Source organism: Lissotriton helveticus, chromosome 12, assembly GCF_964261635.1.
Source record: "Lissotriton helveticus chromosome 12, aLisHel1.1, whole genome shotgun sequence".
In the NCBI taxonomy this organism is placed as follows: Eukaryota; Metazoa; Chordata; class Amphibia; order Caudata; family Salamandridae; genus Lissotriton; species Lissotriton helveticus.
Window position 1 is genome coordinate 124,458,789 of NC_136073.1, and position 25,753 is coordinate 124,484,541.

At 44.6% G+C, this 25,753-nt stretch overlaps 1 protein-coding gene across 3 annotated transcripts in view; it reads left to right on the forward strand.

Moving 5' to 3' along the window:
• The window catches only part of LOC144799864 (beta-galactoside alpha-2,6-sialyltransferase 1-like), a 195,963-nt gene that overhangs the window by 59,520 nt on the left and 110,690 nt on the right, over nt 1-25,753 (forward strand). For 2 of the 3 annotated variants that reach the window (XM_078671452.1, XM_078671453.1), the window contains exons 2-4: nt 2,580-2,677; nt 14,239-15,089; nt 15,801-15,898. In XM_078671452.1, the coding sequence (XP_078527578.1) occupies nt 14,276-15,089; nt 15,801-15,898 (912 nt within the window). In that variant the 5' untranslated portion in view covers nt 2,580-2,677; nt 14,239-14,275. Of the gene's footprint in view, nt 1-2,579; nt 2,678-12,243; nt 12,360-14,238; nt 15,090-15,800; nt 15,899-25,753 lie in introns of those variants that run through there. The other variant, XM_078671454.1, reaches the window with a different exon arrangement.

Consider the following 25,753-nt stretch of genomic DNA (forward strand, 5'->3'; position numbering starts at 1 on the left):
AGGCTGCCAGCACCCTCCACAATTCCTGTAGTCTCACTTGAAGCCTTCCAGCGTTGCCATCCTAGGGCCAGGCACGGAGCTGTTGGCACTTGGCACCTATCCCCAGAACAGTCCACATAGCCACACAGTGGCACCCGATCCCCTCTACTAATCAGGGGATCTCTACCATCTCATGGACATGGCATCCCAACTCCGGTACTTCCCTTTCTTTTTGCCGCTGCCAAACTCCAGCCAAGCAGCCACCATGGCAAAGTCAGGCAGGCTCCCTCCTTGCTGTCCGGGGCCTCTGGCGTCACACTCAGCATCCCCAGTTCCTCTTCCCTGAGCTTCCCAGGGCCACCTCTTTCCCCTCCACTCATAGAAAAGCCTGGCGAGTTGCCCCGCCACTCTCCGGGGGCCCCACAGCTCATCCAAGAGGGTCGGCACGTCTGCCTAACTTGCCACACTCACTGTGCTGACACGCTGCTGAGTCGTCTATGCTCCTTCCAATCCCTGCCAGTCCTACCACCGCGCCGGTGTCTCAAACAGTATTTCTGAGGCCTCAGGAGTCTGCTCTTGTGCATCCTTAACCTCGGATCGCTGCCATTTTGCCTCTGACCACGGAAGCAACAATCCAATGTCATCCCCAGCTTTTTCCTCAAGATATCACTTTCTGCTGCAGCACTAGTTGGTGACAGTCAGCGGGATCGTCACAGTATCAGAATTAGCCCAATGTAGGCATCTGGCTTGTGATCTGTAGTTGGTGGTGGCAGATCCTCCGTGGAATAATTCACTTGGTCAGTGGCGGCTCGCAAAGGTAACACTGTGGGGTGGTGAGGCGGGCTGGGCTGGGTGGGTGGATAGTGAAGTCTGACGTACTACAGCAGGTGAAAGTTAATAAATAAATAAATATCTGCCATCGTATGTCGGACTCCACTACCCCCACCCAGCTCCGTCCCTCCTTGCCTCACCGCCTCACAGCATTACATTTGCAAGCCCTCACTGCACTCGATCTTTTTTGCTGGTCAAGCACCCAATACATTCATTTTTAAAGACATCTTGCAACAAACATGTAGAAATTTGATAAATTCTCGATCTAAACCCCCAGAAATTATATTTCATAAAAATTTAGAAGCGTTTCATCTTAGTGCATCATATATTAGTGCTTTGAAAATTATTTTCTAAAAGTGTTAGTTTTATAAAATGAACATAGAAGGTTAATGCTTCCTCTCACCCTTACAACAATGCCAATCGTGAACTAAGAGCCAATTTGGTTGTCATGTGGACCCCTTTGGGTTGCATAGTTTGTTATCATACATGGAAAACGTTCTCGTTTTTTAAAATCAAACACAAGAGAAGGGTTTTTCCTGAACCAATGTATTTCACAGCATTCCTTCATGTGATAATGAAGAAAGATGAGAAAAATTGAAATAAAACAATTGCATAGGATCACACAGTCTGATCAAGCGGGGAAGCAGGGATTGATCCCAGGTTTTCTGGTTTCACATTGGGAAATTTCATTTCATTCTAATTTAATAATCAGGTTACTTCTTTTTTACACTTGACTCTCCCAAGGTAGAGATAGCAAGCAGAAAAGGCTCACTTCAAGGCGCAGTAGAGGGATGGCGATTCAGATAAACCATGACACAGTACCGTCAAGTCTATGAGATGAGAGGCTTCATTAAGAGGGCAGTATGGAATGAAACCCTCAAAGTAACTCTGTGGGTTCACAGTCCACCCCATGTACATGCTTCACTTCGAATATGCCTACCTTATACCTTCTCCAAAGCCCTACCCCCACCCATCTTGCATCAGTTCAGCCCTCATACACACCTCAGACTATACGTTTTGACCCCTAGGAAAATGTTTGTGAGTACCCATCCTCTATTAGGTATATTATCTACGTGGAACTCTAGCAGAATCCCATGGCTAAAATTCAATTCTCAGTGTTCACAGTGAAATGGAGAAGGAAATTTGATGGCCTTAGTTCAGATATTTTCCTAAAAATGTGGAGTTTAGGCAGTGCCTCCTGGCTGTATTACAGAACGGCCCGGGACCAGGGCTCAATTCCCGACGCGGCAGGGTCGTGGACCAGGGTCAGCGGACTCGATAATTCTCGCCTCGTGCCTACTCTAACCAGGGATCACACTCGGCAACTCTCGGCATTAGCTTGCCTCATCTCTACAACGGCCCCCCACATTCGCCGGGGATGCCTGGTTTCACCTTGGAGCTACCCAGTAGGGACCATCTCACAGGGATAGCCAGGACGGGTTCCCCAGCGGTCTACAGCGCCACGACGCCTCAGGGCAGCAGTGCGCTTTACAAGACACATACATACATACATATTACACTTTATGTTTGTTAGCCTTGGCTATATCCCTGACAGAACATTATGGCTAATAACAGTTTCGAAGAATATGGGAGTTTTGCATGTTCATATTGCCTACAAAGTCCTGCATCACATGGAACATCTTAATGTAATTTACAGTTTGACAGTTTTTTAAAATCATCGTTTTCCCGTCACTATTTAGTAAGTTTTAAAGAATAGTCTAGTTTGCATCTATCAGTATTGCTCATTCATAACCTCTTTTCTCTCTCAGGTGTGGCTCCTGAATATTATCTCCAAAATATTGCTTGACCTTAATATAATGGTTGAAATATCATCATTGCCAAAATATCATGGGACAGAATAGAGAGGGTAAGTATATAATTTTGTATGTTTCTGAATAATATTCATGTTTACAATACAGTGTTGTAAAATGTAATTGTATATCATATTCTGTCATTTGCAAAATTGGTATATTAATAAAAAAGCTGAAAACAATCATCACATCTCTTGAGTCTCCAGGCAGAAGCAGTATGACAAACCACTGGTAGAAACATACTTATATATAGCTCATTTGACATAGGGTCATTGCTTCATTGAAGTGCCTTATATCATATTTCTAAAGCAAGGGGTAAAACAGCTGCTTTATTAACATCAGAGCTTTTATGCAAGGTAATATAAAGTGCTTCAGTGTCTCTTATCTGCCAAATCGCAGGTACATAAGCCAAAAGAGTTCTTGGTTGTGTCCCAATTTCACATGATCAAGAAAAAGTAATATTTCCAGTGTAAACTTCAAATTAAGGGCTCTCCTGGACTCGGGCTGTACTTAATCCAAATACAGTTCTAAGATCGTTGAGGCTTTCATCTTCAAATCAAATAATAGCTAACAATCAATTGTGATGGAGCTTTGGCAAGAAAACATTCAAATTGGTCAAAAGTTTTCCTTATAAGTTAAGAGACTGGACTAGGTAATTGGATGAGACATTTTCCAGTAGTCCATGCATCATATTGCTTTCAAATGAACTGGCTATTGAAGCATGACACATAATTGAGTTAAAGGTTTTGTGCAACATCATGTCAAGCTTACAGGGATGATAACGTGTTTTGATTTTATCCCATGATCTCGAGTGCCTTAGAATTATTTAAAGAGAAATGTGTGCATGAAACCTAATAGTATTTTGTCTATGTTCATGTTAAAAGAGTATATAAAGGGTTTTTAAAATGGCGAGCATTAGGCGATGAAGGCTGTTTTGTACAGCCGAAACGTGTTCTGTCCGGAGTGGTCTGATGGAATAAACTGGGTCGCCTACATCCCAGAGTGCTCTTTCTTTCTTTTACTGGGAAGGAGTTGTGGTGATTTTGAAAAGCGGTATCTATCTATCTATCTATCTATCTATCTATCTATCTATCTATCTATCTATCTATCTATCTATCTATCTATCTATCTATCTATCTATCTATCTATCTCTATCTGTCTGTCTGTCTATGTGGGTATATATATATATATATATATTCACTGAAAAAACTATAGGTTTCACACCAGTTATAGTTAGCTGGACATTTTACTCATACAAAACCGTTGAAATTCCCCCGTCATAGTTAGTTGTACTCACTATAACTCGCGCGCCCGCAATCCACTGCTGATGATGTCACATATTACATCATTCATGACATGGTCAGTGACATCACTGATGACATCACTGATGACATCTCAAATGGCATCACTGATGACATCACTGATGACATCATCCAAGCGACAATGAAATACACCTCATCACACACTAGTATAATATTTTTCACTCACTGTAAAATAGAAAGTGCCCTATTTCAAACCATTGACATATCAATAGTATTTTCTAAACAACCACTCAGTGAATCATAGATCTATACGCACATCTAATCACTTACCTATAGATTCAGTGTTATATGCAGTGAATAATTAACAGAACACTAACAAATATACTTATACGCCTATTTCAACAATACACACCAGCACACATTGTATTCACTTATAAAGACATCTTATTGACTTATGCAAACAATGGATCATACTTCCATTTACTCACCTACACACTTCTACAAACACCACTTCATCTATTCATCTATACACTTAGTGTGTTATAAAATGACTATTAGAAATATTCAGTTCTCCATACAGTGACTCATACAATCATTAAGTCTTAGGCTCACTTAACTAGATATAACTGTAACATACATAGCTTTGTTATGCAAATTTAATGGAGATATACTATTGAGAGATATTTAATCACCACCACACCCATAAACATATACACTCACTGAAACAAGTGTTATAACATGTAGTCTTAACCTCATTTACCTACTGAATGAACTATTCACACATTTTTAGGCAATTACATACCCCCCACCAAACCACATAGACATTCATTTACCCATACAAATACTCAGTTAAGAAACCAATAACAAATTGAGGGCCAGATGTAGGTAGAATTGATTTACCGATTCTTAATTACCGAATTTTACCGATTCGGTAATTAAGAATCGGTAAATCAGAGGGGTGGAGATGTAGGTATTCCAGATGTGCTGGAATACCGAATCGGAACAATTGGGTATTTACCGATTCGGTAAATACCGAATCGGTAATGCCCATTTATTCCTATGGGCTTTGAAGCCCATAGGAATGAATGGGCATTACCGATTCGGTATTTACCGAATCGGTAAATACCGATTTTCACAAGGGTGCAGGGGGTGTCACTTTGACACCCTCTGGCCCCCCCAAAACAGGCTCGGGTGCCATGTGGCAGGCATACATGCCCTAAGGGCAGGTCTGCCTGTCATATGGCATAGGTGTGCATGCACACATGTGCATGCACACCGTAATCGGTATTTTACCATCAAATTGGATTTGATGGTAAAATACCGATTCGGTAAGGCTTGTGGGACTCAGAAGAGTCCCACCTACATCTCAGATTTACCGAATCGGTAAAAATACCGATTCGGTATTTTACAGAATCGGTAAATTTACCGAATCGGTAAATTTAACGATTCTGTAAAATAATGCCCCTACATACCATTTCTGAAATACCGGTCGGTAACGGCCGAAAATACCGATTTTCAGCCGTTACCGACCGACCTACATCTGGCCCATAGTCTTTAATATACCAATTAAGTCAAAGCAATAAAGACTTTAACACAGTTAAATAACTACATATTATATAAAGTGAGACTCTACAAATTAGTCAAGGAAACAATCAATGGCACTGTTACTAAATTCATCATTCACACATTTATATTTATATATCCACTCATTCTTCAATGCAACGTACTGTATTTATAATACATATTTAAATATCAAAGCAAACCACATTCACTGGATGATGTCATCAGTGATGTCATCAGTGATGTCATTTGAGATGTCATCAGTGATGTCATCAGTGATGTCACTGACCATGTCATGAATGATGTAATATGTGACATCATCAGCAGTGGATTGCGGGCGCGCGAGTTATAGTGAGTACAACTAACTATAACGGGGGAATTTCAACGGTTTTGTATGAGTAAAATGTCCAGCTAACTATAACTGGTGTGAAACCTATGGTTTTTTCAGTGAATTTCAAAGGTATTTTAAATGCTAATTCCTAACTATAACGAGTGTGAAATCAATGGGGCCTTATTTACGAGCCCCTTGCGCACTCCGGAACTTCACTTTTTGTGACGTCCGGTGGCGCAGAAGACTGAGTGATAGATATTTATCAGGCAGGACTAAGCCACTTTTTGTGGCGTAATCCTGCCTGATAAATATCAGTCCCTTTAATGCAGTGTCCTGCGTTGAAGGGGCGTGCAATGGCTTTTGCTGGGGGCGTTCCCAGCAGCATCCATGGACTTGAGTAATTTATAGCATCCTCAAAGTCAGTCTTTCAAAAATTCCAAAGTATAGGACATGATAATCCAAATCCAAATGTTTCTCAAGAAAAGTCATAAACCGTGTCCGTGGGTCATATCTTCCCAAACGCGATATTCCGAACGATTGAAAATGACTTTTCTTGAGAAACATTTGGATTTGGATTATCATGTCCTATACTTTGGAATTTTTGAAAGACTGACTTTGAGGATGCTATAAATTACTCAAGTCTGCCCGAATTGTGTTGGTAAAATTGATACCTAGTCACTTTGAATAAGAATGTACTTACGACTCGTCTAACATTTGGAAGAAATATCTAGTTATATGACAACAGGATACCGACATAACTTGAAGGAAATAAGAACGCCCTGAAGAAGTTCTGTTGTACAGAACAAAACGCGTCGGCTGGCTGTGGTACATAAACTTAAGGAAAATAAAAGCATTTGAATATACACCAAGATTCAGCGCTTCAATAAGGACTCTAAGTGATATGATTTGATTGGACTTGTTGTGCAAGTGGTGTTGTGCCAAACTTTGGAATATTCTCCACTACTCTCTACTACTCACTCTCTACTACTCCACTACTCTCTAATACTCACTCTCTACTACTCATTCTCTACTACTCTACTACTCTCTACTACTCTCTCTCTACTACTCACTCCCTACTACTCACTATCTACTACTCTCTACTACTCACTCTCTACTACTCTCTACTACTCACTCTCTACTACTCTCTCTACTACTCACTCTTTACTACTCACTATCTACTACTCTCTACTACTCACTCTCTACTTCTCACTCTCTACTACTCTCTACTACTCTCTACTACTCACTCTCTACTAGTCACTCTCTACTACTCTCTCTCTACTACTCACTCTTTACTACTCGCTCATTACTACTCTCTACTACTCACTCTCTACTTCTCACTCTCTACTACTCCCTACTACTTACTCTCTACTACTCACTCTACTACACACTCTCTACTACTCTCTACTATTCTCTCTCTCTGCTACTCACTCTCTACTACTCACTCTCTACTACTCACTCTCTACTACTCACTCTCTACTACTCTCTACTACTCACTCTCTACTCTCTATTACTCACTCTCTACTCTCTACCTCTCTGTACTTCTCTCTACTTCTCTCTCTACTAGTCTCTACCTCTCTACCTCTACCTCTCCACCTCTACCTCTCTACCTCTACACCTCTACCTCTACACCTCTACCTCTCTACCTCTCTCTACATGCACACATATACACACATATATATATGCATATATATGCATATGCATTTATATATATGTATGTGTATATATATATATATATATATACACATACATATATAAACATACTAGCAGCCCGCCCCGGCGTTGCCCGGGGCAGAAGGGGGCTGGGGGCAGCATTTTCGGATTTTGTGCAGTCCCGGCCGGGCCCCCGCCCTCCCCGACATTGCATAGACCGCCTCCTGCCCCCCGCCCGCCTGCCTCCCGCCCCTGGCCCGCCTGCCTCCTGCCTCCCACCGGCCTCCCGCCCGCCTGCCTCCCGCCTCTGCCTTACCTGAGCCGCGCTCCGGACTTCACCGCCACTCCCAGGCCCCCGGCCGCCCTGACATTGCCTAGACCGCCTCCCGCCTCGCCTTACCTGATGCGCGCTCCTCCCCGAGCTCCGGACTTCACTGCCACTCCTCGCCGCTCATCACCGCTCCTCCCCTGTCGTCATCACGCATGTCGAGGTCGCGGTCAGCACTACGTCGCGGCCGGCGCTAGTTTTAGGAGACTACTTTGTTTATAAATGTTAATTTTTTAATTTACGTTTTATTTTTATTTTATGTCGCCTATGTCCATCTACACACCCTGAGGATTCCAACAATGTATTGGGTGTGTGGATTGGCGCTGTGGTTCCCGAGTTTACCTTGCCAAAAGGTTTCTGTCATCTCTTTATAATAGTAGTATAGATATAATCTGCATATCTATATAAATACAAATATAAATGCATGCATACATATACATATATGCATACATATGCATGTTATTTACATGAAAGTTTAAAAAACACTAATAAAAGCAAAGCTAAAAAGCCACCTCATTACAAACAGAATGGCTTTAACTTAAACGAGGGTGAGATCTATTGCATTTTTAATGCTTGTTAATTTTGGTTCCATCAAGAAGGCCTTCAGATTTGTCACACATTTGCCATAAATTCTAAATGTTAGCACTCTAGTTGCTCATTAGATCACTGTAGTAAAGCTTCTGCTCACCAGGGAAGTCTGCTGCTGGTATTCAAAGTGCATGTTTCAGTCTGCACGTGAGAATTTTTTTAGTGAAATAGAAGAGGATTTGAGAAGTCAAAATGTGCCCTAATTTTTCTTTCTTCAGCACGAATCATAATTTCTATGGCAAAATGAACCCCCTCATTTTGTTCCTTTGCAAATTAAATGTTTTAAGTGTTACCACTTTATTCCAATCAAGATGACTTCAGGTGTGCCATACTTTTGTCATAAGTAAGACTGTTAGTGCTCTAGTTGTTCTTTAGAACACTCTGGGACATTCTGTCATTGGGCTATACTTGGGCTACATCTGGGGGATAATTGTGCTACATTTGGGCTCTTTTGTCTCTGGTGGCCATCTTGGGAGACTTATTTGTTATGAAGTTTCCTAATTTCCTCATTTACTACAGTCTCCTCAGTAGGAAATACTTTCAGTTTTCTACTTTGATTCCATCAAGAAGAAGTCATTCAGATGTGACACACATTTGCCATAAATTCTGAATGTTAGCACGCTAGTTGCTTATTAGATCACTGTAGTAAAGCTACTGCTCACCAGGGAAGTCTGCTGCTGGTATTGAAAGTGCATGTTTAAGTCTGCATGTCAGAATTTTTTAATGAAATAGAAGAGGATTTGAGAAGTCACTCAAAATGTGCCCTAATTTTTCTTTCTGAAGCACTAAATCATACTTTCTATGGAAAAATGAACCCACTCATTTTGTTCATTTTTAAATTAAATGTTTTCAGACTTACCACTTCATTCCAATCAAGATGGCTTCTGGTGTGCCATACTTTTGTCATAAGTAAGACTGTTAGCGCTCTAGTTGTTCTTTAGAACACTCTGGGACATTCTGTCATTGGGCTATACTTGGGCTACATCTGGGAGATATTTGGGTTACATTTGGGCTCTTTTGTCTCTGTTGGCCATCTTAGGAGACTGCATGTCAGAATTTTTTAATGAAATAGAAGAGGATTTGAGAAGTCACTCAAAATGTGCCCTAATTTTTCTTTCTGCAGCACTAATCATACTTTCTATGGCAAAATATACCCCCTCATTTTGTTCCTTTTTAAATTAAATGTTTTAAGAGTTACCACTTTATCCCAATCAAGATGGCTTCAGGTGTGCCATACCTTTGTAATATGTAGGACTGTTAGCGCTCTAGTTGTTCTTTAGAACACTCTGGGAAGCTGCAGTAGAACACAAAGGAATCAACTGACAGTCTCTGTCCTTGTTGGATGTACATGTTTTACTGAGAATGTCAGATTTCATCCTCACATGACTGATAAAGATAATGTGAATTTACAGAAAATATGCTTTCAGTTTAGCTTATAGATCCCCTTCCAAACCACTGTGGGAAAAGCATGAGATAATAGTTTTCTTTCAAACATGATTCATGATATCCCAGCAGAAGGCTTTTTCACATGGTAAAATCACCTTAGAACACACCACAATTCCAAAAATGAGTATGGTACCATCAACAAATGATTTATAATGTAACTAAAGTCCTAAAACCTTCTATTAACTGCAATGCTTTTTAATGAGGTGCTATCATGTATATTGTTCCCAAGATGGCTGCCAACACTTCTTGGATGAAGCGCAGACAGCCAATCAGATCTCACGATGAGATGTGTGGTTAGGCTCCGCCCAGATATATACATTTTTTTCACTTTTGATTTTCTCAGGAACTACTGGAGGGATTTCAACCATTTAACTAAAAGGGCGACCTGCGTACCAGACCCTACAATTTTCCCACATTTGGTGTAATTCCGTTCAGCGTTCCGGCTGTAGCCGTGTCTAATCGCCCTATGGAAAATAACATGGGGAAAACACGTTTTGGGACCCCCTTTTTTCTCAGCCCCCACTTCACAAATCCCCCCAAAACTTTCAGGGAAGGAGCAGAGCGGAGCGGGCCATCTTCTTTGAGAAATTCGCGAAGATTCATCAACCGGCGCCAAAGGTATTCCCAATAGAATGTTGCGGATTTCCTATAGAAACTAGGTCCTAACTATAACTACCTACTGGCGACCGCCCCAGTAGGTAATATATATATATATATATATATATATATATATATATATATATAAATATATATATATATATATATGTATATATATATATATATATTCAAACAAAACGGCGTTCCAAGCGCGCTACTCAGGTACCAAAAGATTCCACACCAACAAGCAGGTCTGTCAAGTAGGTAGGGTTTATTCACGCCATAAGCCCTACGTGACGCGTTTCGCACTCCATGAGTGCTTGTTCACACAATGATGCTAGAAAAGTTTGCTGTATTTACCGTGTGCATACATGAACATAAACATAGGACTATCTGTGTATACAACATTATGAAAACGCCATCTTATAATAGCAATATAAGTCTTACATTGATGGTCGTCCGTCCTAGTGCATAATAGTAATAAATCGCATTACAAATAACTGGCTTTGTAAACATAAGTAATTAATAATAGTGCAATCAATTCATATTTCTTGAATCTGAACCACGTGAACCCAAAATTGTAATTGTGTTCCTAATTGAACAGGTGGACTATATATATAAAGATCACTCCTTACAAGTAACCAGAGGACACAGCGGGGATACGTAGGGGAATTCCTTTAATGACATTCGCTCGGCATGATGCATTTCGGCATTTGTCTGCCTTCCTCAGATGCCGCTTGCAAACAAAGGGTCCACTTCGCCAATATATATTAACAACAACCCCTTCAGTAAAAGAAGTTAAGAGGCCACATGGGGGAACTTCGGAAAACCTTTAATTGGGAGAAATCGGGCATGATGCATTTCGGCTGGATTGCCTTCTTCAGATGCCGCTGCTGACAGGGTTTTCGCTTGACCCCTCCTTCTTTAACTTGCCTCCATCACTCCTATTGGTAGGAGTCAGTTGCATCAAAATCACATGGTCGAGTGACCACTGCAGACAACATTGAACTACAGTCCCCAGAAAGCATTGTTCCTCGGTGAGTGTTCCGTTTTGGTGAATATAAAGTTCAAATACATGATGGACGAGTTTATGGCAAGTTCAAGTGCGGGGTATCCACAATGGTACTTCCCTGTTTGTTTGTGTACCCTAAGGCTTCCTTTGGTCCTCACTTCACTCAAGCCTCGATTATAGAAGTCCGTCGGGCTGTGAGACAGAGTTACCGTGAACCTGCCTCCTCGCGAAGTCACGAGCTGCACTGCAGCAGCCAGGCGTCGTCCGTGTTGCGAGGCGGGCTGGAGTCCTTCCAATTCCTTGGATATAAAAGAATGCAAAAGCAGGTACCAGTGCTGCTCCAGCCTCTTGCAGAGCGGGGCCCATTTTCCACGCCTCTGGCTTGCGTGGACAAATATTAACAACAACCCCTTCAGTAAAAGAAGTTAAGAGGCCACATGGGGGAACTTCGGAAAACCTTTAATTGGGAGAAATCGGGCATGATACATTTCGGCTGGATTGCCTTCTTCAGATGCCGCTGCTGGCAGGGTTTTCGCTGGACCCCTCCTTCTTTAACTTGCCTCCATCACTCCTATTGGTAGGAGTCAGTTGCACCAAAATCACATGGTCGAGTGACCACTGCAGACAACAATGAACTACAGTCCCCAGAAAGCATTGTTCCTCGGTGAGTGTTCCGTTTTGGTGAATATAAAGTTCAAATACATGATGGATGAGTTTATGGCAAGTTCAAGTGCGGGGTATCCACAATGGTACTTACCTGTTTGTTTGTGTACCCTCAGGCTTCCTATGGTCCCCACTTCACTCAAGCCTCGATTATAGAAGTCCGTCGGGCCGTGAGACAGAGTTACCGTGAACCTGCCTCCTCGTGAAGTCACGAGCTGCACTGCGGCAGCCAGGCGTCGTCCGTGTTGCGAGGCGGGCTGGAGTCCTTCCAATTCCTTGGATATAAAAGAATCAAAAGCAGGTACCAGTGCTGCTCCAGCCTCTTGCAGAGCGGGGCCCCTTTTCCACGCCTCTGGCTTGCGTGGACAAATATTAACAACAACCCCTTCAGTAAAATATATATATATATATATATATATACACACACATATATACATATATATAAATACCCTAGTGGTGGTCTCTACTCTCTACTGTATAGTTATAGTTAGGACCATGCACCATGCTTGCATAGGGAAAGCATTTATTGGTTTACTTTTAACTTTAGCGATGTGGGTCTACCCTACCCAAGCCTTGTAGAGGCACCAGGGGCCCTGGGGGCACATTCAATAATAGGGTAGGAGTGCATAAGGCTCCCTCGTGAGGCTTATACAAGCCCTGGGGACCCTATTCCCCAGAACCGTATTCATGTCCTAAAGTAACAATAAATTGTGCACTCACCATGCACTGCTAATTACCTCACATAATACATCTCTCATAGAATGTTCTACAATATCATTGATGACATCACTGCAACATCTGAAATGACATCATTGATGACAACACAGTGCTTGGCCGGGCACAAGTTATAGTTACTTGAGATAACTATAACTGGTGAATTTAAGGGGTTTTGTTTGTTTAAAATGGGATGTTTAAACTGACATTTCCACCTAACTATAAAGTCCCTTTAAACTTTGTTTTTGCTAGTGAATAAATTTGTATTCACCACTGCTACATAGTCAGTCTTGTGTCAATCAATCAATCAGGATTCATAAAGCATGGCTAATCACCCGTGAGGGTACCTAGGTACTAGGAAACCTGCTGCCAGGGAGGGATCTGTTGAACAACCAGGTTTTGTGTCCTTTCCTGAATTCCAGTAGGAAAGATTAAGTCTGTAGGAGGGTGAAAAACTTCCATTGCCGCTCATCCATGCCTTCCGAGTCAAGGCTTTTTTTCATACTATAATGTATATTTTGCTGCCAATGAAGTATCTGGTGTATGTGTGTGTGTATGTGTGTGTTTACAGGCACATGTGGTAATTCTTTTCTTCCCATGTTTTGTGAGCAATCAATGTCACTCACTGCTTGGGAGAGGCGAGAGTCCTTACACTACATAATGAGATTTTGATGCCCCTTACTTTTACAGTGGACATTTGCTCTTCAGGGTGACTCCTGGGGACAGGGGCATAATTCTGTCTCCTGCAGCCCCCGCGGTGCAGGAGTACCTCATCCATTTAGGAGACCACCAACCATTGAAGGGGGGGAAGTCCCAATCAGCCCAAGGCCAATGAAAACTTGTGAGATATGGGTGACTTGTGCCCCTCATCACATTCTGGAGAGGGGCCCAATATTTTTGTGTAATGTCATTGACTGGTGGCATCTTAGGTTCAGAACTTGAGGTCCTTTCCATTCAAGAAGAAACCCTTCTAATTGTTTAATTTGAAAATGAACTCTTGATATCTTAGTCCTGTGTGTGTGATTGAGGTCCCTGCTATTCAGACCTTGTACCCCCATCCTTCTCATATCCATAGTAAAAAGTCCTCTACAGACCTATAAGCCTACAGACATAAAATGTATCAATCATTAAAACCCCACACCATTTCACCAGGCCTAACTGCTCCTCCCATGCAAAAGATGATTGCAGTCACAAAGTACTCTTCCTTCGAATTTAACCTCCAGACCTAGTACATGTTTGCAACCTGTCATAGAGTATGATGCCAACTAAATGTAGATAAGTCCTGCTTAGTGAGCCTTGAGGTTTCTTACTGTTTGGGAAAGTCCCTTATTATAGTGTTGAGTGCATTAGATTCCTTACTCTTGAGTGACTTATTGTAGTCTCTTACAGTTGAGTTATTTGAGGGTAAGCACTGAATGGCAGAGCCTCTAAGGTCCACTACTAAAAATGTCTTCTTTCGTTAACAGGTTTCTCAAGGGCCTCTGACTTACATCTTGGTCCGCGATGGATTTACTAAGATGGTTGATGAGTGCTCCACGGCGGGCCAGCCGTGGATGCGTCTGTGTCACCTTTTCCTGTTTGTGCCTGGCTGTCCTGTACTTGGTGTGTTTGGAGACGGGACTCATGCTCCAGGATAGCGTGATGAGGAAAGTCCAGCAACGGCACCACATTGAGCCAGTGTCAAACCCCATAATGAAGATCCTCCGCAACAACATCCTTAATGCATCTGGAGGCAACATAAGTGTCGCTTATGTCAGTGGACCTATTCATGTCCTTTCAAATGTGACCTCTGCACCCAAGCATCACTACCCTGTAGCTCCTGAAAAAAAGACAAGTCAACCTGCTGTTAGTTGGTGGGTTAGCTTGTCTCATGGAGTATCTCATTTTTTCCATGCGCTAACAAGTGTTATGTCAGGGTCGCAACATGAACCACAAAGGCCCAGCTACTGGCACAATGCCACCAGGAGGTCCTCCCACTGGGCAGTGTGGGACGAGAAGATGTCATCCAACCAACTGAACAAACGTTTGCAGAAGGTCTTTCTCAACTACAGAGCTATGAACAAGTACAACGTAGTGCAGGGGGATCGCAGGTGGGGAGGTAACAGAGACCAGCCTACTGGGCATGAGCTGCTTTGCATGCTAAGAGAAAGAGCAAGTGTGGAGACACTCCAGTCACACGAAGGACCACTCGACACAGTGGAGTGGGCTAAATACCTCCCTGTCCAAAACCTCTCAGACGAGTTGGGTCACCTGAAGAATTGTGCGGTGGTCTCATCAGCTGGGTCCATCCAGAGGTCCAGTCTGGGCAAGGAAATAGGTAAGATGTGCAGCTGAGTTTTGAAATCTCCTATGAATGCTCCCAATTGTGTGAACAGGTCTGGGCCAACAGCTGCATGCAACCTAATATTTTGCAGTCAGAAAACTCAATCTAGGTTTAACTACAAAGTCAAAGAGTGTGCTTCTGGTATGATCCCTCTGTCTTGAAGAGTTAAATGCAAAAAATGTCCTGCTGGTGTATCTTTACCCCCCATGTTCCTGCAGTTAATATTCCACCTGCATATTGTAAACTGATCTCCTGTTTATAGGGAAGCATATCCATGAGGACAGAGCCCTCAGATGCAAAAGGCTAGCACATCCAAAAGGGAAACGGTGTTCTAGCTCAACATGGAAGATTTATTATTGACCTGCACTTTTATCAGCTCCACAATATTGACTACCAACATATCATCAATATAGGAGATCTATACTTCTCTATGTATGTGATTTGTACAGTTCTTAGTAATGGCAGAGCTGCAGTATGAAGCACAATAAAAAGATAACAATAATAATAATAACAAATGTATTATTACAATTATCATTGTTATTAATACTACTGTCATCATTGTTTACTAGTCTCCAATTTGAACGCTCTTTACCCTCCCATGGATATGGCAAGTGTGATTCTAAAAGTGCTCTATTCAGAAATTTCATAATCTTGCCTCCCCATTTACCATCCTGCTTTCCTTTCAATCCCACCCCACCATTCCAGATGCCCATGATGCAGTTTTGAGGTTTAACAGCGCCACCGTGCTCCGATATGCAGACGATGTGGGAACAAAGACGACTCTCCGTTTAATCAACTCCCAGGTAAGGTGGCATGGCCACTAAAATGTCAGAAGAAGAACTACAAGTCATTTCATGCCATATTCAGGTAACTCCTACTTTATCATAAAGCTTTATGTGGCTTTGGGAAAACAACCAACAGGCAGCGAAAAAACAGACGTTTTAGGCTCTGGCCCAGGACCCCAACCTTTATAGGGGCCACATTGCTAACACCTTTGGTGCGTCGGACAGCCGTGAGCCGTCTGACGCACCAGTGCTCATCTGCGTCGCACATGCTCTGGCGCGAGCACGAGAGGGATTTTCTTTTCTCCCCAAAATTCTCTGGAGCTGTGAAAGGGCTTCTACAGCTCCAGAAGCTGTATCTTTGGCTACTGTACAATGATGATCAGCGCGCATGTTGCGCTGACGTCATTGCACAGAAACCGAAACCGAAATGAGCTGATAGGCTCATTTCAGTTTCACTTTCTACGTGCTCAGGGCTATTTCAGCCCCCGAACATGTAGAAAGTCAGGAGAGGTATTATTGGAAAGGGAGAATCTCTCCTCCCCCACCTGAGGAGGACACTCCCCAAGCAGGAATCCATCCACTGGACACCAGGGAGGGGGGTGCGGCCCCATGGGCACTGGCCTTTGCTCCCCCAAAATAATTTGAGGAAATTCAGTCTTTCTGCCCACTAAATGCCAGGGATTCTTTTTTTATTGAATTTAGAGGTGGGGGGTCCAGATAGGGGCAGAAAGCCCACTGGATGCCAGGGATTCTTTTTATAGTCAATTTAGGGGTGCCTGAGATGGGCATGTAAATGCCCCCACCCCGCAAAATTCCACAGTCTTTCTGCCCCCCGGGAGGCAGATGGGGGCAATAGCCCCTGATCTGCCCACCGGGGGGACAGAAAGCCCTCTAGGCACCAGCGATTGTTTTTGTATACGTAGGGGTGGGGGCTGATCAAAATGGGCATGCCAATGCCGGCATCCCCACAATAAGTATTCCACAGCCTTTCTGCCTCCCCTGGGAGGCTGATGGGGAAATAGCCCCTGATCTGCTCCCAGAGGGGTCAGAAAGCACACTAGGCACCAGGGATTTTTTTTTAAATGTATACGGGGGAGCTGCCCAAAATGGGCATGCCAATGCCCCCACCCCCCCAAAATCCCACAGTCTTTCTGCGCCCCCAGGAGGCAGCCCACTAGGCACCGGGGATTGGTTTTTTTCTTCATACAGAGAGGTTGGGCCTGCCCAAAATTGCACGCCAATGCTTCGACCCCACCCGCCCAAAAAAAATTGCCACAGCCTCTCTGCCTTCCCTGCAAAACATACGGGGGAAAAAGTCCTGAATCTGCCCCGGGGGGCAGAAAGCCCACTAGGCACCAGGGATTTTGCTGTTTTTATATGTAGGGGTGGGGGCTGCAGAGAAAGGACATGCTAATGCCCCCACCACTAAAAATGGCTTTCTGTCACCCTGGAAGGCAAATTGGGGCAACAGCCCTTTATCTGCCCCCCTAACAGGGGGCAAAAAGCCCACTAGGCACCAGGGATATGTTTATGGGTATGCCAGTGAGATGCCCCATAGGCAAGGGTCGCTCCCTTTCTTAGGGCCCACATTTTGGCTGTTTCAGTGATATTTTTATTCCCATTTGCACCCAAGCGGGGCAGAAAACCACTAGAAACGAGGTGTGTGTGTAAACTGGAGTTTGGCTCATGGTCTGCGTGTACTGACCTTTGACTGGCATTTTGCTGGTGGTGGTGTGTGTGAACCTGCACTTGGCTATTGGTGTGGGTGGACTCGCACTTGATGACGGTGTGTGTAGATTGGTGCTTGCCTGATGGTGTGCGTTGAGTGGCTCTTGGATGGAGGTGTACGCTGACTGGAGCTTGGCTGGCTGTGTGCATGGATAGTGTTTGGCTGCAAGACCGGACTGACAGTAGCAGGCACCGGGTGTTTCACCAGTGGGTCAGAGGCGTTGGGGCCGGTTACCTGGCTGTGGGGGTCAGTTCTGTCAGTAGGGGCCGGTTTTGCGGCAGTGCTGCAATATCGGGCACCAATAACAAAAGCAGGAGTGGTGCCTTTTACTAGCACGCCTCACCCTCCCAGGGCCGGTCAAGCAGCAATCTCCCAGGGCTGGTTGCTGTTCCCATTCCGGCCCTGCTTGGCTATCAGAGTGCGGGGATGACGCTTGCCTGGCGGAGTGCATGGGTAGCGCTTGGCTGGCCATGTGCATGGATATTTTTTGGCTGACTGTGTGCATGGATGGTGCCTGGCTGGTGGTGTGTGTGGATGGCGCTTGGCTGGTAATGTGTGTGGATGGCCCTTGGCTGGTGGCGTGCATGGATGGTGGTGTGCGTGTACTGACAGTTGGCTGGCGGTGTGGCTTGCATGGATCCACCAGCGTTTTCTTACCCAGAATCCCCCGCAAACCTCAAATATACTTACAAAGTCAAATTTTCCTCACATTTCTGTGCGGGTAAGTTGTAGGATCAATGTGCAGGCACAAATGTCCCCCTACCCAGCATTCCCTTTGGTCTCCCAAGAAAAATGATAGGGGAGGAAGACATACCCAGCGACAGGGAAGGGGACATAGCCATGGAAAAGGGACAGGGTGAAGCAGATATTGTGCCATGGAGACACAGACACTTGGGACAGGGTCACACAGACCTGCCTCCATGGGAATATAGGCACAGGCCCTCGACAGCAACACACACAAACACTATACAGACAGACATGTAGAATGGCATGGGGGGACAGACAATACACTGTGCTAGGGAGACACAAACACACTATTAGGTCAGGAAACCATTGAGGCAAGGATACACTGACAATGGACTTGGGAGAGGTTGCCACGAATACTTTGACAAGGAGACACCAAAATGGACAACAGGACTGTGAGCTGTGCCCACTGACCCTAAAAAAGAAAGATGGTGACAAAGGTTCAGGAAATGTGACATGGAGGTTGGTTCAGGAAGAAACAGACACTGGGAAAGCCAAAAATTAATAAGGACATTTAGACACAGACTGAAACATTGTGAAACGGATACATAGGTATGGGCACTAGCACAGAAAAGTGCAGAGAAGCAGACCTGGGGCAGGGAGATTTAAACCCAGATACTGTGAAAGGAAAGAAAAACGCAAGGACTCTGGACAGACACTGCTACAGGGAAACATTGATATGGACACTTGTTTAGGGAAACACAGCAAATAAGAAAAGGTAACACAGATGCTGGAAAGTAACACTGATTCTGGACTGAGATGAGGAGACACAGACATGGACATCAGGGGTTAGACAGCATGGACAACAGGAGGCAAAACACTGTGAAATGGAGACTCTGATAATGGGATGTTGAGACACAAAAAACAACTACCCAGATTTGAAAGATGAAGAACTTTACCATATAATAGAAAAAGGTGTACAAAACTGTGGGACAAGAAGCCACTGGAACAGAGCACTCTGAACACAAGGCATGGACACACACACACTGGTAGAAGAAAACATGCAGAGAGATATTGGAAAAGAAAAAGAGTGACATAGATCCTGGGACAGGTAACAATGTAAACTGCAAATAACGGATGGGGACACACTGTGGCGGAGAGATACATTAACTAGCAGAGGTAGAGACTCAAAAATAGGCACCTGGGCTTAGAGGTAGGGTCTGGAATTGCTAGACAGGTCACAGGGACACAGTGACTATATCATGGAGACCTGAACTTAACTTAAGTATTGCTTTAACTGGCAGTAGTTGCTGCCTCGAGGCCGAGTCCTCTCCAAGTGTCAAGGCAGTTGCAGCCTCCAGATCAGCTTGGGATTCCCAACTTTAGTGCCACTTTATTCTTCCTGTTGGTTCCACTGGTGGCAGCACCTGTCACTCGGCACATGGCAGGCTGCCAGGTCAGCTCTGGTAGTGCACTCTGGTGCAGTGTTTGTTGCAAGTTCTTAAATACTGCACAGAGCAATCCAGGTACCTCTTCTGAGCATGGGGCTCTCCGTAATCTTTCTCTTAAGTTTGGAAGCTTTTTATGGGTGCACCTCATGCCAGAAAAACAATGAATATCTCCTTCCTGGATAGGTTTCTACCTGCTGGGTCAGGCACAGTCCTTGCCTCTCTCATTATGCAGGCATGCTCTAGGTTTATTCAGGCAGATCCTCAGTGCCTCATGCCGAAAGAGGAGACTTCAGGTAATGTTCCCTCACCTCTGGGAGACTAGCTGTAAGGCAGACACCAGCTCTGTTTACAGCAACTCTTCGAGTACACTGTAGAACGCTCCCTTGATTGGTCCAAAAGAACTTGACACTGGTACAAAGTGGAGGGATTTGGATCCCACTTTTATACAAATTTACCAGACAGGGGATATAGATTGACCGTTACTACCTTCCGAACGGTTTTAGTGTGCTTCTGTTTCAAGAGTCCGCCCCAGGCTTCTCTCCAGACACAGCCTTTGTTTAAAATGATGCTTCTCTCAGCAGTTAGCGCTGGGGTAGAGGCTACACAGGAGCACCCACAGCATGGGCACAATGATGTGTAAAATCTGTGCACCTGACTGTCACCAGCCTTCCTGAAGCTGTATTCTGATGGATACTTCTATCCACCAATTTCTCACCTTAGAATACTCCCTGAGAGCTGTCGGGGTGCAGTGTGGCTATGCAATTGCTCAGTATCACACCTGGCTTGATAAAGTGGAGCACATATAAGTGCCACCCCTGTGTCCTGATGACAGGTCCTTTTGGTACCTTTCAGATACAGTTCCAGAGTTCCACTTCCACATTTGTCAGCCTTATAACAATTTCTAAAACATTAAAAACCAGTGTGTATGTAAAGATATTACCCCACCCTGACTGGACAGACTTCAAGCCATGCTGTGATTGCAGAAAACAGATGTCGGTCACACGCTCGCATGAGGTGTGCCTCTGGTGTTTGTCTTGAGGAACAACTCAAAGTCATGCAACAAGTCCACACTCATTTGCTGAAGGTGATCAAAGACTGGAAGGCAATGCTGTATGTTGCTGAACATAAGAAGAAGTTGAGACCCTCACTAAGTCCCTCTCCTGCTCCAGGCTGAGGGCACAGCCTGGGCCATGCCCCCAGGGCGGCTCTCGTGAGAGGTCTACTTCATGGTGAAATTTTCTGTGAAGTTCAAATCAAAGTTTAAATTCAAGATTAAAATAGCAAAGCCAGACCTGACTCAATCCTGCCACTGCCTGTCCAAGAAGAAGTCATGGGGGAATGGGGGTCACAATGTTAGTTGGTCTCCTCTGGGTATCACCAAGAATGAATCCCATCCACCAGCTGATCCTTGTGTGCCCAACTTTCCCAGGCCACTGGCAATGCCACAGCAAATCAAGACCATCACAGAGGTCCTTCTGCTGATATTTGGTGCTTTTCCAGCTCTATCTATCATGTCTTCAGGCACCAGGAGCCGTAGGAGCATCAACTCGAGTTACCACTATCATGGCCTTCCCCTGTGCTGGCTGACCTGGCAGAACCTGTTCCGTGTCCTATACTGATTCTGTACAGATGTCTACTCAAAAGCCTGTTCCTGCACCAGGTTCTCACTCATCAACGCAGGTGCTAACTTTGACGGCAATGGAAGAGGACCCGATTCTGATCCCAATGTCTAACCCCAAATTAACTTCAGCCTGATCTAGACTGATGTTGTGCTACAAAATTACTAAAGCACAATCAATCGTCATATAGGCTGATTCTGCACAAATGCCTCTGTCAGGGCTGTTGCCTCAGCAGATGCTTCAATATCTTAGAGACGATAATGATGGTAGAGTAGGGGATGATTATATCCCCCCTTATTATGATGGTTATCTTTTAAATGGATTTACAAAGTAAAAGTGGGCTAGATACCTCCCCTTATATGGCTTTGGGCTCCCAGTTGAACAACCGACTGGAGCATTTTATCATATGCAATGTGGTCGTTACTGAAATACTACAGCCAGGGCCTGCAACATCTTGCTCCCTTTCAATGAGGTCCTCAATGACACTTTTATGGGCGCTTGGTCAAAGCCTTCTTTCTGTCTGCCAGCGAATAGACAGGTGGCCTGGCAAAACAGACGAGCACGCTTACAACCCTGATATTTTCACTAAACATCCTATTTCCGAGAGCTTGGTGGTTCAAGCTTCAACTAGTCATTTTAACCTCAATCCTTTCTCCACAATTCCTCTGGGTATGTAGTCCAAGAGGATTGAGGAATTTGAAAAATGAAAGTTAATGTCAGCCAACCTGGCGATGACTTTGGTCAATGCAGTCTGTTTGTTTGCCCAGTAAATGCACGCTCACTGGAACATGACCAGTGAGATCTTTCTGGTTGTCCCAGAAAACCTTAAGGCCTCTCTGGCGCAAGCAATTCATGATGGGCAGGACTTGGCCAAGTACGTGTTTCTTGCTGGCCATCATACTACTGACTGCATGGGGAGGGCAGCTGTCACTAGTGTTGTGCTCCGTCACTACAAGGGGAATGCACTCCACAGGGTTTTCTGGAGATGTGTAAGCCTCCCTCATGGATGCAATCTTTGATGGCTCATGACTTTTTGGCAAAAATGCTGATTCTACCCTGTAGCATTGGTGCTATGCTGGACACAGTGCAATTCAAGGCCTTCCCTCCGCAGCAGCAAGTCTGAGTCCTTCAGGCTATGATCTCTGAGACATCTTTGCCTCTTAGCTTCCTGCATCTCCCTGAGTGACTACACTAAGTGGCACATGCAGACTCTGAAATGGAATTTTAAATTTCAGTGAGCCTAGCAGTGGTGGCTGCTTTAACACAATTAGTCTGGTGGCAGGCCCCTCTCCTTTTCTCACCCACAGCTGACAGGAGTGACGGATGTGTCGCTACTGGGCTTTGGTCTCTGGCAGAGCCCACATCCTTATACATCTGTTGGAGTTGCAGGATGTTTGTCTGGCATTGAATGCCAGTCTGTTGTACATCATTGGGAAGATGGTGCAAGTTTTTAGGGAAACCACCACTGCCATTTGATTCTGCAACAAGTAGGGAGGAGTGAGGCCCTGAGTACTTTGCCTGTAGGCTTGGTGCCTCTGGAGTTGGCTGGAGTGTTAGGGTATTTTCCTAATCACATTCCACCTGGCAGGATCCTTAAGTGTAAGGGTGGGCGAGCTTAAACAGCAGTGTTTGGTGGATCACAAATGCAGTGTCCATTTCAAGGTAGGGCAGATCTGCCAAGCGTTGGGAGAGCCCTGCCTAGATCTTTTCGCCGGTGTCAATAATGCGCAGAGTCAGAGGTTTTGTGCATTGGATTTTCTGCCAAGACACTTGCTGAGAGATGCATTCCTGCTGGAATAGAACACGGGCCTAATGTAAGTCTATTCTCCTCCTGCCCAGAGTTCTGAATTCGGACAGGGCAGGATACCACTTTGAGAGGATCTCCTGTCGCAGCAGAAGGGTAGAGTCTTTCAGCGAGACCTGCTCAGTCTACACCTACATGCATGGTGATTGAGTGGTAGCAGTGGATTAATTGTGATCTGCCTCCCAAAATTGTGGACTTTATCCTTGCCTCCAAGTGGCCTTCCAAAAGGTCCATTTATACCAGGCACTGGAGTAAATATGTGGTCTGGTGTGAAGCCCCCATGACAGACCCTTTAAAAGTCAACTGTTAGATTTTCTCCTGTTCATTTACTTTTCACCCCAGCAAGGCCTTTCAGTGGACACTATTTTAGTTTTTTTGTCTGCCCTTTGCACTTTCTACTTTGGCCAGACCTACTGTCTATGTTTAAAACACATGTTGTGGTGGTGATGTTTAATAAAGGTTTGACACATGGGTGCCCTCCCAAATCCTTTATGATACTACAGTGGGATCCTAATTTGGCCTTGACCTTTCTCCATTGTACGCATTTTAAGCCAATGCACAGCTGCTTGTAGCATCTATTGACTCTAAACTCTGTCTTCCTTATTGATATCAGTTGTTACATGACTGAACTTCAGGCACTGATGGTGCAACTGACCTGCACCACCTTTTTTCTGTGCAAAATGGTGCTGAGGACTCAGGCGGCTTTCTCGTTTAAAGTCGCGACTCCCTTCCATGATGTCAATCCATCACCCTACCAGCATTCTTCATCTAGCTTCACCCCTTAAAAGAAGAGACAGGCTTCATCGGCAGGACTCCAAAAGGGCTTTAAGCTCCTGCTGCTTTGGCATGCGCAGTGCCTGTATTTGATATGTGCATGCTGTGATGTAGGTAATGGGAGGAATTGCTTTGCTTTCTATTTTAAGATGAGGATTTTGCTGTTAGTAGCCATTAAAAGAACAAGTTAGTTACCCTAGGTAACATTTTTTCTGGTGCATACTCTATCTATCCCCAGATTCCTCACCGCCTACCCACTTATGTGGAGTGGCCTCCCTTTAACATCTAAGTTAGGAATCTGTTCACTGGTACCAATAATTATTTCATGCTCCATGTCCAAGGGAGTGGACAGAATCAAACATTAGTGCGCAGTTGTGGCGCATACATTCTGCTCCCCTCTGACATGTCGGTGGCAGTATGGAACCAGCATGGGGCTGCACAGCACCACATAACGATGCGTGGGAGCATTGCTGAGAATGTTTCTGGTTCCAGTCTGGCCTTGAGAAATATTCTAAGAAGAGGAATTTGTGGTTAGGTAAAGTTTCACCAGAAAGAGAGTCACGTAAGGTAAATAACCTTCTTCAGGGACAAGCAAAAGGGCAGGCCAGGCTTAGAATCTTCCTTCTCTTGCACCACAGGCACTGCAGTCCCACCACGCACCCCTATCATTGAACAAATGGGAACCTTAAGGAAGAACTAATTATCACCCCGTTGCCAACAAAGCGCCCAATTAAGTGTTCGGCAGGAGCCAATCTGTCATTACATCTGCCACCCTGGCAGACTACCACCTGCCATATTTAGATATCACCACCAAGTTTGGTATTGAAAAACAATAAACGAATGACCTTCAACGCCCCGGCAGTTTTGTTCCCGGATGTAGGGGTCATTTTTCTTTTTTTTCTGTCTGGTACTACTGTTTTTCCTGGTCGTGACGGAGAGGAAAAAAACTTACATCAGACTAACAGCTCTAAATAGTGCGAGCGTTCTGATGCCCATACTCCAAAAAGCCTCACTCCATTGACCTATCAGAGTAAGCTTCCATGGCAGAGCCATCACGAGAAACATTGCTCAAAAGATGACGGCCTGCCTGACTCAAAATGGAGTAGGTTGTGCAAGGGTTTGAAGTACATGGGACTCCTAAGTATACATCGGACCCAAAGTCTTCATGGCATTTCTAAAGAAAGTCCTGTTTCCAACCTTCTAACTTCTGTGTCTGGGGTTCCACCCTCCAGACACAGGACTGGAAGGAACACACTTCCTCTGTCTGAGTAGGCGATCCTCACGGTCCATCTCATTGCCATGCTAAACCAGAGGCATTTAAAATGGACACACATACATAGACTTAACAAAAAAGAGGGATCAGTGGGGGGGGCTTATTAAAGAGGTCCAGGCTCCGTGCCCACCTGAGTGATGCTCTAAAAGATCTCCGACAAAGAGCCCCTTCGCGGGTGCCCGTTGAGCATTGCAGCGCCGCCTCAACGAGGAGCAGGTCCATATGATGAAGCATGACACCTAGCATGCCGGGTGTGTGAGGACCCTAGTTCCGCAAAAGCGGGATCCCCGATCCCACTACCTCCTTACCCCTTTTCCCAACTCACCACCACTAACTATTTGGTAGGTGACAACCAGTTTAGAGGAACGGCTTCAATTTCTCTTGTAGAGCACACATACACAGACACACACACCCAACATACACACGAGATATGGATGCAAGGTTCTGGGGGGCTTATTTCTTAGCCCCTGCGCCACTTTTGCACCACCGGTGCGTCACTTTTTGTCACGCACCAGTGGCATCAAAAATGTGCCATGTTG